Raw genomic sequence first — 14,842 nt, 5'->3', positions numbered from 1 at the left:
CCTCCCAGAGAGTGGAGCCCTAAGCTAGAGCTTGTTTAGCTTATACGTAAATCCGGCACTGATTGAAGCCCCACAATGCGGCTAATGTTGCTGCTGTTCAGCAACCGCCTCTCCCCATATGAACCAGCCCAGACCTTGAGATCTTCATCTGAGGCCCTTCCTTGTCTGCCTCTGTGAGAAGTCTGGAGGGTGGCAACTCTAGAATGGGCCTGTTCTGCAGTGGCCCCCCATTTGTGGAATACTTTCCTTAGGGTCACCCAGAGCCATAGTTACAGATCTTCAGGTGCCAGGGGAAAACCATAGAATCATAGGTGAAAGGGACCCAAGGGTCATCTAGTCCAACCCCTTGCAATGCAGGAATCTCAGCTAAAAGTTTTCAGGCATTTGGCTGAATTGGGGTGGGGGTGGTTATTGGTTTGTTTCAGTTTTTGTATTACTACATTTTTTATACTCCCTTTTTTGCACTTTTCTGCAATGAACCACAGAGATCTTCGGATGAAGAGCAGTAAATAATAATAGGCTATGCAAATGTGCAACTTTAGATACAAGGTGCTTATTTTGCAAGATGGCATTGCAAATAAAGAATACAAATTGATGACAGGTTTTTGCCCACTTGCAATTTGTATTGCGTTTCCTTTGTACTGAAATGCATGGCCTTCACACTTAATGGTGTGGAATAATGCAATGAACTAGGTAAAATTCAACTCCAGTGAACAGTGAGGCTAATGATGTAGTTTTTGTTGGAAGCTGAACTGCAGCAGAAAAGAAACAGTGCTGCAAGTGAAAAACACAGGGCAGGACATTGAGCTAAGATCAACCCACACTTGGGAGAAGTGACGTACAAATATTGTTGGGAAACTATGAAGAATGAACTTGCAATTGCTTTTTTAAAAGAGCTATTCAAATGTGTTCAGTGGCTTTTCGGTTTTGTACTACTGACTGCTGATTTTGCTTTCCTACCAAGTTACTGTTGCTAAGTTTGTATAAATAAAGCGATGGCGTGTCTTGGGCTTGTGTTCTTTCTCACCTTTCCTACATTGCTGATATGTCTGTTAGATAAAGACCTAAGAAGTTCATTTAGGGAGTTCGGGTATGAGGGTTTTTGTAATTTTTTAAATTTATTTTCAACAAAAATAACAAAAATAAAACACAAAAACCAGAAAAAGAACACACACACCCCAAAAAAAAACAATGTCCAAACCACTATATGGGATTCTCTGAATCCCACAACTTCTTTTTTTTTTTATAAGATATTTATTGGTTTTTCCAGGAATTAAATTAACACAAAAATCATTGCAAGAAATCACAAAAGAAAAAAGTACAAAAAAGAAAGAAAAAAAAGACAAAAATACATACAACAAAGACACAAAAAACCATATGTATAATTTCCTTCCCTTACGTTCATAAAACTTACTTTCCCGACTTCCTCATACCTCCCCTTACTGCATTCTATTCTCTGATGCATTCTCTTCAACAAATCCTTCCCCTAATTTCTGTTTAAATCCTTAGTCATTCTTTTCATAACAAATCATTACAGCAAACAACCACTTAATTTCAGAATCAAATCGTTCTAACATTCAAAAATTTTGCAATATTTCTTAAGATAGTCTTTAAATTTCTTCCAGTCTTCCTCCGCCGTCTCTCTTCCTTGGTCTCGGATTCTGCCAGTCATTTCTGCCAATTCCATATAGTCTATCACTTTCATCTGCCACTCTTCCACGGTGGGTAGTCCTTCTGTCTTCCAATACTTTGCGATGAGTATTCTTGCTGCTGTTGTTGCATACATAAAAAATGTTCTATCCTTCTTTGGCACCAATTGGCCGACCATACCCAGGAGAAAGGCCTCTGGTTTCTTCAGAAAGGTATATTTAAATACCTTTTTAATTTCATTGTAAATCATCTCCCAGAAGCCTTAATCCTTGGGCACGTCCACCAAAGGTGAAAGAATGTTCCTTCAGTCTCCTTACATTTCCAACACTTATTGTCAGACAAGTGGTAAATTTTTGCAAGTTTGACTGGGGTCATGTACCACCTATAAATCATTTTCATAATATTTTCTTTTAAGGCATTACATGCCGTAAATTTTATACCGGTGGTCCACAACCTTTCCCAGTCTTCAAACATAATGTTATGACCAATATCTTGTGCCCACTTGATCATAGCTGATTTAACTATTTCATCCTGAGTATTCCATTCCAACAGCAAGTTATCCATTTTTGACAAATTCTTAGTTTTGGATTCTAACAGTTCTGTCTCCAATTTAGATTTTTCCATCTGGAAACCATTTTTCCTATCTAGCTTAAACACCTCCATTATTTGATGATAGTGAAGCCAGTCTCGCACTTTATCTTTCAATTTTTCATAACTCTGTAGCTTGAGTTTGTCCCCCTCTTGTTCCAGTATTTCCCAATATTTCGGCCATTTAGATTCCATATTAAGTTTTTTCACGGCCTTTGCCTCCATTGGAGACAACCACCTAAGAGTTTTATTTTCCAGCAAATCTTTATACCTAATCCAAACGTTATACAATGCTTTCCTGACAATATGATTTTTAAAAGCTTTGTGCGCTTTAAGCTTGTCGTACCACAAATATGCATGCCACCCAAAGGTATTGTTGAACCCTTCTAAGTCCAAAATATCTGTGTTCTCAAGAAGTAGCCAATCTTTTAACCAGCAGAAAGCGGCTGATTCATAATAAAGTTTAAAATCTGGCAGGGCAAATCCCCCCCTTTCTTTTACATCAGTTAATATCTTAAATTTTATTCTGGGCTTTTTGCCCTGCCAGATAAATTTAGAAATATCTTTTTGCCACTTCTTGAAACAGTCCATCTTGTCAACAATTTGCAGTATTTGAAACAGAAATAACATTCTAGGCAAGACATTCATCTTTATAGCTGCGATTTGACCCAACAAGGAAAGCTTCAACTTTGACCAAATTTCTAGATCCTTTTTCACTTCTGTCCAGCATTTTTCATAATTATCTCTAAACAAATTCACATTTTTGGCTGTCATATTAATCCCCAGATATTTTACCTTCTTAACCACAGATAAACCTGTCACATTCTGAAACCTCTCCCTTTCAAAAGATGTTAAATTTTTCTCCAACACCTTAGTTTTAGCTTTGTTCAGTTTAAATCCTGCTACTTGGCCAAAATCTTGAATTAGTTCTAAAACCCTTTTTGTACTAGATTCTGGCTCTTGTAAAGTAAGTACCAAGTCATCTGCAAATGCTCTCAATTTGTATTGTTTAGCTCCGACCTGTACCCCTTTAACCAACCGGTCCTTTCTAATCATGTTCAGCAAAACCTCCAGGACTGATATAAATAGTAATGGAGAGATTGGGCACCCCTGACGTGTTCCTTTTTCTACCTTAAACTCTTCTGTAACCACATTATTTACGATTAACTTTGCTTTCTGTTCAGAATATATTGCATCAATACCATTTTGGAAACCTTGGCCTACCCCCATCCCCTGGAGGTTCTTCTTCATAAAACTCCAAGAAATATTGTCAAAGGCTTTCTCCGCATCCACAAATATCAAGACTGCTTTGGTATTAATGTTCACCTCTAGCAGTTCCAAAATGTCAATTATATTCCTTACATTATCTGACATGTCTTCTCGGGAGAAAGCCCGCTTGGTCCCCATGAATCTCCCCCATCAAAACTTTCTTCAATCTCTTTGCCAAAATATCAGCAAATATTTTATAATCCACATTCAGTAACGAAATAGGCCGATAGTTCTTAAGTTGAGTCTTCTCAGTCTCTGTCTTCAGTATTAGTGTAATAAATGCCTCTTTCCACGATTCTGGTGCCCTTTCCCCCTCCAAAATTTCATTACAAACTCCCTTCAAAGGTTGTACTATCCATTCCTTCAACGCCTTGTAGTACTTGGAAGTAAGTCCTGGTCCCAGAGATTTGCCCAGTTGCATGTTTTGAATGGCACCTTCTATTTCCTGTTCAAGAATCCCGCAACTTCCCTCCACCCCTTCCCTGGGTTCCTTAAGTTCTCTTTTCAACTGCATATCATTACTACTACAAAATTTCTTTTCCTCACGTTATCTGTACAATCTTTAAAATTACAAGTGTTCTTAAAATCCTGCCAGTGTATTAACCTGTTAACAATACTTTTGTAGATACATAATAAACATTTCCCATTTCCCCCCCTTGTCATCTAGACTTCTGAGCTTCCCAATGAATTTTGCCATTTCGGCATAGTTCATTAACCTGGTTGGCCATTCTGTTGCGGGTAACCTGGGTACCTTGTTCAAGATGTGCCAAAGATCACAGATGCATCAGTTGGAGAAATAGAAAGTAAATTTTATTGCAATAGATCTAGTGGAGTTGCCGCTCAAAGACTGGGCCCTGATCGTTGTGCTCTATGAAAATTCTATGAAAATCGGATGGAATGAGACGCCCTTCGGTGGCCCCAGGCTCAGACTTCCTGGGCAAAGGAGGAGGCACAACAGCCGGCAGGCGCTGAAGAAGCTGCAGAGGAAAAAGGACAGAAAAAGCCAAGTCAGAAGAGCAAGAGGAGCAAGTCTTCCGACTCCGAGGAGGAGTCCGAGGACGACTTGGAGAATTCTGGGGGAGGGGCCATCACATGCCCCTCCTCTTTTTAAGGGCATTCCCTTTAAGCATGCAGTTCCTAAGTACAGTGGGGGGAGCCTAACTCGGCCCCCACAGGCAGTTCCTTCCCGTCGTTCAAGAAAAGGTCAACAGCTTTGGGGGTAAAATCCCAAAAAAAGGTCAACAACTTCAGTCCAATCATCTGAATGCATAAACAAAACAAAAAATGATATATTACTATCATTTTGCCTAACGGTTACCTAAACACACCTGGGACATAGTATTTCAACTAACTGTCCAAATACACTAGCTCATAAAAACCATACCACTACACAGGCTAAATGTCTCTTTTGAGTTCTGATCAACCATGGAAGCTTTCAAAATTATTAAATCTCATTTTACAACTCCCCTTTTTCATAAATTGAGAGGTAAAGGTTGGGTAGGATGACAGGCTGAGCAACAAGTCAGCCAGGTTCCAAATACAAACTTTGCAAGTGCCATCTGAATATGCACCCTTTCCCAAAGAAGGGAGGTTCAGCAGCAGTAGGACTCCCAGCAAAGGATCTTACCTGGAAATTCAGTAAGATCTCTGGAGAGAATCCAACTGCTTCTTTGTGGAAGCAAAGACAAAATGAACTTCAACTGGAATCTGTCACCCCCAAAGCCCAGTGAGTTCTCAGATTTCCAGGTACAGTAGGAAATAATGCAGTCAGAACACACCTAGGCTGGTGTAAGAAGGAAGGTACATTATTCCTAGAGGGCATTCCTGCAGAAACTCTACAGTCTTGTTGTTGTTGTTGTTTAGTCGTTTAGTCGTGTCCGACTTTGTGACCCCATGGACCAGAGCACGCCACTGCACTCCTGACAGCAGCGGCAGATGCGCAGGTGGTAGAGGCTCAGACGGCAGAGCCTAAGTGACACCAGATAAAGTCGAGCAACATTTATGGACTCAAGCCTGATATTCACCTGAGAAGATCTAAGCTGGTGCCTTGTTTTGACCCCCAGGCTTGGTGTGACCCATGGAAGGCATAGAGCTGCCCCCCCCCCCTTTATCAGACAACAAATATCACGTATTTCATAAGCATATGATGTCATGGTTTTACAGTTGGACTGTGAGCTCAGTTTGTAAAAAGCACCTCTTGAACGGGTTAGCAGGAGCAGGAGCGCCTGCAGGCATTCCCTGTTTCCAACTCTCACCTCCAAGTAGAATGCCATCCCTATGGCTCTTTTCTTACAGTTAGGACGACGCTGCTGCTCTCGTGAGTGCTGGGAGGACCGCTCCCTCTCCTGCCAGCTCCATTGGGCCTAGGGGGTGGGGCCTGTACTCACTGCCACAGTTTAAGTGGCCTGAGCAGCTCTTAGCAGCGTGACAAAAATGGTTTTAAATGTTTTAAGTGCTTTTAATTTTCTTCACCTTAAATGGTGGTTTTTAAATATTATGTTATTGTCAGGGGCTCAGGAGCAGAGGCACAGGGGAGAGAGAAAATGGAGAGCGAAGGGGAAGAATCTGAGGGCAGCGTAGGGGAGTATGACAGTGACCCGAGAGATTCCATGAGCTTCTCCAGCAAATCAGAAGATTCCCAGAAGGGGGCGCCGATGGTCAGGGCAAGGGGAGTCCCAGGGGGGACGCACCAGAAACAAGAGGCCAGCGGGGACTCCCAAAGCAGCAGCGGGAGATCAGGACCAGCTTCCCCACCAGAGCGTAGTGGGGGGGAAGAGTCCCATGTGTCAGGGCCAGCGTCTCCTCCAGCAGGGAGAGAAGATGAGTCAGGGCTGACCACGCCTCTATCGGAGAGTGGGGGAACGGAGGGGAGGTCAGGTCCAGCTAGCCTCCCCGAAGGGGGAAGCAGTGACAGGAGCAGTGTAACGGTCAGGAGGAAGGTTGCCGGCTGGGCGCGCGCGCCAAGTTCGAATGTACAGGCGCACGGGACAGCAGAAAACCCGGATTGGGAACCAGGTCCTAAAGCCCGCCGGAGGCAGGGGGAAGACTCAGGGGACTCAGCGTCAGAAGAGTCTAGGCAGGGCAAGACCCCAGCGGACAGGCGGAACCAGAGGAGGAAAGAGCAAAGGAAGAGGTGGAGCAAGGCTAGAGTCTTAAACTGGTGTCTGGGGGGAGGAGATTCAGACGGAGCTTCAGCGGTCTAGAGTTTGAGACGTAGAGCTGCGCGCTGCGGCTGTGAAAGCGAAACTGAACTTCAATAAAGACTTTTGTATATAACAACGAACTGGCGTTGGTCCTTTGTGAGCTGGAACCTCGGGCAGCTCTGACAGTAAGCTCCGTCTCATTATAGAATTGAACCCTCGCAGCGTGAGTTGGCGCAGCGAGGGGCAAAACTTGGTGTTTTGCGAGCTCACGAAGATAGGCAAAGATGACTACAGAGAAGGTGACAGACCTGCAAGAAGCAGTCACGAGGCTTTACGCAGAAGTAGCAGCATCCAGAAAGAGAGAGGAAGAAGCAGTAGCGCTCTGCCGGGATCTGCAAACCAGGTGGGAACGTTTGGGCAAAGAGGGGCTGCCAGGACCCAAGCCGGAGGGAGTTGGCCTCGGGAAGAGGGGGGGCAGCATTGTAGCCCACTTCGACGGGAACCTGCAGCAGTATCCTAACTTCAGAGCAGACAGTTTTCGTGCTCAATTTGCTTCGGAAAGACTTTAGAGATGAGGAGGGGAAAGTAGGCTTCATAATAACTCATCTGCATGGGGAAGCTAAATCGTGGCTGCGCAATTTATGGCGCGAAAATGATCCCGCCCTCCAAGATTCAAAAGCATTTATCAAGGCTATGGACGATTGTTTTAAATCAACGGTAGATGTGGATGTGGCCAGGAGGGAAATGCATGGGCTGAAGCAGGGCAAAGCCACTGTGAGACAATATCACTCCCGCTTTTTTTGCGTTAGTAAATGTGCTGGGCTGGGAGAAGGACTCCGCTGCCGTCAGGGATCTGTTCTGGGAGGGACTAAATGGGGCCGTGAAAGATGAGCTGGCGAGGGGGGAGAGACCTAACAGCACCACAGAAGTCGTCCAGAGAGTGCTGGCGATAGGGGTGCGCCTGGAAGACCGCCCTTGGAGCAGGGATGAGGGAAGTATGGCACGCACACCAGCCAGAACAACTCCCTTCCTACCCAGAGACAGGCAATCCACGCCTCCACTGGGGGGGGGAGAAGAGCCGATGGAGATAGGTGGTGCCAGGGCTCAGACAGCGGCCAGAGCCCAAACACCAGGAGCAGTCAAGGCGAAGGCTCCTAGAGGGAGCAGGAAGTGTTATATCTGTGAGAGTGCACAGCACATGGCCAAAGAGTGTCCCCAGAGGATCCAGAGGCACACTGCAGCCTCAGCAACAGTAAGGGGAGCAGTTCAGCAGGGGGAACAGCTACAGGGAAACGACGAAGCCTGGTTGGAGGCAGAGGCACTGGGGCCCAGCCAGGCGAGTCAGTGAAGCAGTCCCCAGAGATTTTACAGCCCACAGACCCCCTCCCACCCAAACCAGTGGTGCAACTCACCGCATCGCTCCAGCTGCCCAATGGACTCACCCTGGAAGTCCCTATTACCATTGACTCTGGTAGTAATGCAGACTTTGTAGGAGTGGACTTCATCAGGCAACATCGCATAGCGCTCCTACCAGCCACGATGCCCCTAAACGTCGTCACGGTCGATGGCAGAGAGCTACTGGGAGGACAGGTGGTACAGCAAACACCGCCTATGGTAATGCAAATTGGAAATCACCGCGAAGTCATCAGCTTCAACGTCACCCACCTGTCAGACACGCCCATAGTGTTGGGCATGAGTTGGCTGGATAGGCACAGCCCGGCATTAGCATGGTACCAGCGTCAATTGACCTTCTGCTCCTCCTACTGCGCAGAACACTGCATCCAGACCAGCCAGGAAGAGGAGGGGCAAGAGGATGAACCACAGCTACACCTAGGCATGGTGCAAGCGGTACCCAACAAGTACAAGGTGTTTTTGGAGGTCTTCTGCGAGAAGGAAGCGGACAAGCTGCCTCCCCACAGGCCCTACGACTGCAAGATTGACCTCCTGCCGGGGGCGACGCTGCCGACTGGAAAACTGTATTCCATGTCTGAAGCGAGGATTCATCCAAGAATCCAAAGCAGTGGGGGGCAGTCCCGTGTTTTTTGTGAAGAAGAAAGACACGCCCCAACGGAGGCTGGTAGTTGATTACAGAATCATCAATTCCAGGACAAAGCCCACAGCATTCCCCATGCCCAAGATCGACGACCTGCTCGCGACGGTGAGGAAGGGACGAATCTTCACCAAGTTGGATCTACGAGAGGCGTACAACCTTATATGCATGCGGGAGGGCGATGAGTGGAAGACAGACCTTATACGCATGCGGGAGGGCGATGAGTGGAAGACGGCCATGTTTACACCTTTAGGCACCTATGAATATCGAGTTATGCCGTTTGGACTGCAAAATGGCTCCCATTGTTTCCAAGCCTTCATGCACCACGTGTTAGCGGGACTCCTCTACAAGAAGTGCGTCTGCTTCCTAGATGACATCCTGATCTTCTCGGAATCGCAGGAGGCTCACGAGGGAGACGTCAAGGAGGTCCTGCAGAGACTACGGGAGCACAGACTTTACGCCAAACTGGAGAAGTGCCAGTTCGACATGACGGAGGTGGATTTCCTGGGCTACAAGCTGTCCGACAAGGGACTCGCCATGGACAGCGCCAAGGTCCGCTCGGTGTTGGACTGGAAGAGCCCGCGCAATCGGAAGGAGGTCCAGAAGTTCGTCGGCTTCGCCAACTTCTATCGCAAGTTCATCAAAGGGGTCGCGATGGAAACAGCGGCCATCACGTACACCCTCAGCTCCAAGAAGAAGAAGTTCACCTGGACGGACCAGGCGGAGCAGTCCTTTCGGAGACTCAAGCGTCTCTTCGCGTCCGAAGAACAGCTGCTACACGTAAAGCCCAGCAAACCAATGAGGGTTGAAACGGATGCCTCGGACAGAGCGGTGGGGGCGGTCCTGTTGCAGCAAGATCCGCAAGGGGACTGGAGGCCATGCACATTCTACTCCAGGAAACTCAGCAAGTCGGAACAGAACTACACCATCTGGGACAGGGAGTTGCTGGCCATTCATGCAGCTTTCAAGGCGTGGCGGCACTTCCTCATCGGAGCCAGACACACAGTGCAGGTCCGCACGGACCATAAGAACCTGGAGTACTGGCGCACGGTGCGGTTCCTGAACCAGAGACACATCCGCTGGGCGGAGTTCTTTGCGGATTTCGACTTCCGGATAGAATACATCCCGGGAGACAACAACGTCATGGCGGATGCACTATCCAGGAAGCCGCAGTATCTCGAGGAAGCGGCACCGGTGGCGGCCAAAGACATTTTCTCACCGAACGCGTGGGCGTGCGCTTCAGCCGCCGTGGACCTGGACGCGGTGCGTCGCGCGCTGCAGACGGATTCGTTCGCACAATCCAAGATGGAGGAGGTGCGAAGAGGCACAGCGAAGGACGACGAGTTCCAGATACGCGAAGGACTGCTCATCCACAAAGGGGCTCTCTACGTGCCGGGAGACGACCTCCGCGCGAAAGTCCTGCAGCAGCTACACGACGCGCCCAGCGCTGGGCACTTCGGCAAGGACAAGACGACGGAATTAGTAGCCAGAGACTTTTGGTGGCCCAAGATGAGGGGAGAAGTTGCGGATTACGTCTCTAGGTGTGACACATGCCAAAGGGCCAAACCAGTACACAGGCCGCCGGCGGGACTGCTGGAACCGCTACAGACGCCGCTCGAACCGTGGGAGAAAGTGGCCCTGGACTTTGTCACAGATCTGCCCAGCTCGCGAGGCAAAACAGCGGTACTCGTGGTCGTAGACCTGTTCACCAAGATGGCGCACTTCATTCCTTGCGCGAAGGTGGCCACAGCGGAACACACCGCCAAGCTGTTCATAGACCACGTGTTCAAAGTTCACGGCTTACCGCGGTCCATCCTGTCCGACCGGGGTCGCCAATTCATCTCCAGCTTCTGGCAGAAGCTGCTGGCCATCCTGAACGTCAAGATCAACTTAGCGTCGGCACGACACCCGCAGACCAACAGACAAGCGGAGAGGGTCAACGCCATCATGCAGCAGTACCTGCGATGCTACGCGAATCAACAGCCCTCGACCTGGGTGGACTACCTACCGCTGGCCGAGTTTGCCTACAACAACACGAAGCACGGGTCTACAGGGGTGACACCATTCTTTGCCAACAATGGGCGGCATCCCAGAACCTTCCCGGGGTTAGAGACGAAGGGGGAGGGGGAGCCACGGGGAGCAGAGCACTTGGCAGCAGAGTTACAGGAGGTCCACGAGCAACTCCGAAGGCACTTGGAACTAGCAAAACACGCCTACAAAATGCAGGCAGACAGGCACAGGAGAGTCAGGGAAGACATCCAGGTGGGGGACTGGGTCTGGTTAGCAGCCCAGGCAGTGCCGGCCAGAACGTTAGCTAAGAAGCTCAGACACAAGCAGCTAGGGCCTTACCAAGTCGAGGCACAAATCAATCCAGTGGCCTTCCGGTTGACACTCCCGGAGGGCTCCAGAATGCACCCGGTCTTTCATAGGTCAGTGCTCACACCCTACAAGGAACCCCACAGGTTTCAGGCGCCAGGGAACGCACCAGACCCACTCAGCAAATCGCCAACAGGGGAGGGGTCACCGAGGGTGGCGCCACTCAACGAGGTCACGGAGATTTTAGACTCGAGATGGGGGAAGAAGGAGTTGAATATCTCCTCGCCAGGGAAGGTACCCCGGCCAGCGCCAACAGGTGGGTACCGTACTATGCCGTGGAGGAGCACTACCTCAAAGACGAGTTCCATGCACTCTTCCCACACAGACCTATGCCGGCAGATTATTTCGACGACTGTCTTTTCACACCCACACTTTCAGCCAGCACGTTCCAGGGGTTCTCATCAGCTGAGGAAACGGCGCCAGAAACAAGCTCCCCAGAGGGATCACTCTCGGGGTTTGTCACAGACCGCTGTTATTGGTGGGACAATCAACCGGAGGTGGGGTGGAGCAGGGAACTGCTGAGGGGGCCCTTACACGCAGCATCACCCGAGGTAACAGGGGGAGGGAAGGACATGGACGTGTTGGGGGAGGATCCTGGGTTCGAGCACAACTGCAGAGAGATGGAAGCAGAGGAGATCGACGTCGACGAACCCATTACGGGCTGGCCGGATCCAGCTGGCCGGCTGCACACCAGGGGGAAAGAACGGTATCCCGCACTCACCCCCACAGCACTGGAGCACCCAGAACCCGCACCCGAAGAGGGGTAGGGGGAAGGGGGGCTTCGAGGGGGGGATGGATGTCAGGGGCTCAGGAGCAGAGGCACAGGGGAGAGAGAAAAGGGAGAGCGAAGGGGAAGAATCTGAGGGCAGCGTAGGGGAGCATGACAGTGACCCGAGAGATTCCATGAGCTTCTCCAGTGAATCAGAAGATTCCCAGAAGGGGGCGCCGATGGTCAGGGCAAGGGGGGTCCCAGGGGGGACGCACCAGAAACAAGAGGCCAGTGGGAACTCCCAAAGCAGCAGCGGGAGATCAGGACCAGCTTCCCCACCAGAGCATAGTGGGGGGGGAAGAGTCCCATGTGTCAGGGCCAGCGTCTCCTCCAGTAGGGAGAGAAGATGCGTCAGGGCTGACCACGCCTCTATCGGAGAGTGGGGGAACGGAGGGGAGGTCAGGTCCAGCTAGCCTCCCCGAAGGGGGAAGCAGTGACAGGAGCAGTGTAACGGTCAGGAGGAAGGTTGCCGGCTGGGCGCGCGCGCCAAGTTCGAATGTACAGGCGCACGGGACAGCAGAAAACCCGGATTGGGAACCAGGTCCTAAAGCCCGCCGGAGGCAGGGGGAAGACTCAGGGGACTCAGCATCAGAAGAGTCTAGGAAGGGCAAGACCCCAGCGGACAGGCGGAACCAGAGGAGGAAAGAGCAAAGGAAGAGGTGGAGCAAGGCTAGAGTCTTAAACTGGTGTCTGGGGGGAGGAGATTCAGACGGAGCTTCAGCGGTCTAGAGTTTGAGACGTAGAGCTGCGCGCTGCGGCTGTGAAAGCGAAACTGAACTTCAATAAAGACTTTTGTATATAACAACGAACTGGCGTTGGTCCTTTGTGAGCTGGGACCTCGGGCAGCTCTGACAATTATATTATATTATTGTATTTTTGCTTGGGGTGGGATAAATATTTAGTCAGGGTGGGGAGTAGTTTAATTTTAGTATAATAGGTTTTGCTTTTTTGTTGTTATTATATAATTTGTATTTTGCTTTTTAAGGGGAAGGGTCAGGGCTGCCTGGGAGTGAGCCTCAGTCAATAGAATGGCTGGGGCAGGTTCCACAGGGGGGAATGTATTGGGACACCCGATCTCAGTGATCACGGGCAGGAGGAGGAGTTACGCTAAGACCAGACCATGTCATTACCGAGGAGGCAGGCTTAGCCGTTGTTTGAGGACTATCCCTGCCTCCAGGTCTGGTCCTGACCGGAAGGATACTGGAATCAGCAAGGGAAACCCACATGACCTGAAAGTGTTGCTGTGCAATGCCAGGTCAATGATGAATAAAACCACTACCATCCACAACCTGATTGTGGATGATTTGACCTGGCATCTGTGACAGAGACATGGTTGGATGAAGCAGATGGGCCTGTCCTTGCCGCTGCTTGCCCACCAGCTTTCTCTTACGCACAGCAACCCAGGCCATGTGGGTGGGGAGGGGGGGTTGCAGTGATTTTTAGGAAGTCATTAGTTTGCACCAGGCGTCCTATTGGGAAGACCCAGTTTTCTGAATGCATGTTCTGGAAGTTGGGCAATAGGGGCAGTACAGGATTCCTTTTGGTGTACCGACCTCCCCGCTGCACCAAGGATTCCCTGCCCGAGCTGCTTCAGGTCATGGCGGATAAGCTGGAGACACCTAGTTTGGTTGTCCTGGGGGACTTTAACATCCATGCCGACACGACCTTACAAGGAAAGCATGGCCTCCATGGGGCTGTCCCTGAATAAGTTTGGCCCAACTCATAGCCGCGGACATGCCTTAGACTTGGTGTTTACCTCTATGGATGTTGGTGATCTGACACTAAGTAAAAGTGAAACAAAAGAAGTGTCATGCTCAGATCACTTCCTGGTGCAACTGGACTTCTCTGTGACCCTTCCCCTCTGCAGAGAAGTGGGACCAATTCAGATGGTCCGCCCCTGCTACTTAATGGATCCAATTGGCTTCCAGAGAGTGGTAGGGGATGTTTTATCCCAAGCTGATGGCCTTTCAGTTGATTCCCTGGTGGCCCACTGGAATGCGGAGTTAACCAGGGCTATTGACTGTCCCCCTTCATGGTTCACTGCCTTGCCGTGGCGAAGGGGCTTGAAGAACTCAGAGAAGCTATGAGCTATGCCGAGCAGGGCCACCCAAGATGGACAGGTCATAGTGGAGAGTTTCGACCAAACGTGATCCACCTGGAGGAGGAACCGGCAAGCCACTCCAGTATCCTTGCCAAGAAAACTCCATGGACAAAGACAACAGGCATATAAAAGTTATGACGCTGGAAGATGAGCCCCTCAGGTCGGAAGGCGTCCAACATGCTACTGGGGAAGAGCGGAGGGCAAGTACAAGTAGATCCAGAGCTGATGAAGCGGCTGGGCCAAAGCCGAAAGGACGCTCAGTTGCGGATATGCCTGGAAGCGAAAGGAAAGTCCAATGCTGTAAAGAAAAATATTGCATAGGAACCTGGAATGTAAGAACCATGAACCTGGGTAAGTTGGAGGTGGTCAAAAATGAGATGGCAAGAATAAATATTGACATCCTGGGCATCAGTGAACTAAAATGGACAGGAATGGGCGAATTCAGTTCGGATGACCATCACATCTACTACTGTGGGCAAGAAACCCGTAAAAGAAATGGAGTGGCCCTCATAGTCAACAAAAGAGTGGCGAAAGCTGTACTGGGGTGCAATCTCAAAAATGATAGAATGATCTCGATACGAATCCAAGGCAGACCTTTTAACATCACAGTAATCCAAGTTTATGCACCAACTACTGGCGCTGAAGAAACTGAAATTGACCAATTCTATGAAGACTTACAACACCTTATAGAAGTGACACCAAAGAAGGATGTTCTTCTCATTGTAGGGGATTGGAATGCTAAAGTAGGGAGTCAAGAGATAAAAGGAACAACTGGCAAGTTTGGCCTTGGAGATCCAAACGAAGCAGGGCAAAGGCTAATAGAGTTCTGTCAAGAGAACAAGCTGGTCATCACAACTACGCTTTCCCAACAACACAAGAGATGACTCTACACATGG

At 49.3% G+C, this 14,842-nt stretch overlaps 1 protein-coding gene across 3 annotated transcripts in view; it reads right to left on the bottom strand.

Annotated features, from left to right (window-relative positions):
* Positions 1-1,235: 1,235 nt before the first annotated feature.
* The window catches only part of LOC114589091 (maestro heat-like repeat-containing protein family member 7), a 45,351-nt gene continuing 31,744 nt past the window's right edge, over positions 1,236-14,842 (bottom strand). For all 3 annotated transcript variants that reach the window (XM_077922488.1, XM_028715132.2, XM_077922489.1), the window contains one exon: positions 1,236-4,484. In XM_077922488.1, coding sequence (XP_077778614.1) covers positions 4,332-4,484 — 153 coding nt within the window. In that variant the 3' untranslated portion in view covers positions 1,236-4,331. The remainder of the gene's footprint in view (positions 4,485-14,842) is intronic.

This window comes from Podarcis muralis, chromosome Z, assembly GCF_964188315.1.
Source record: "Podarcis muralis chromosome Z, rPodMur119.hap1.1, whole genome shotgun sequence".
Taxonomy (NCBI): domain Eukaryota; kingdom Metazoa; phylum Chordata; class Lepidosauria; order Squamata; family Lacertidae; genus Podarcis; species Podarcis muralis.
This window is presented reverse-complemented; position numbering and strand designations above follow the sequence as displayed.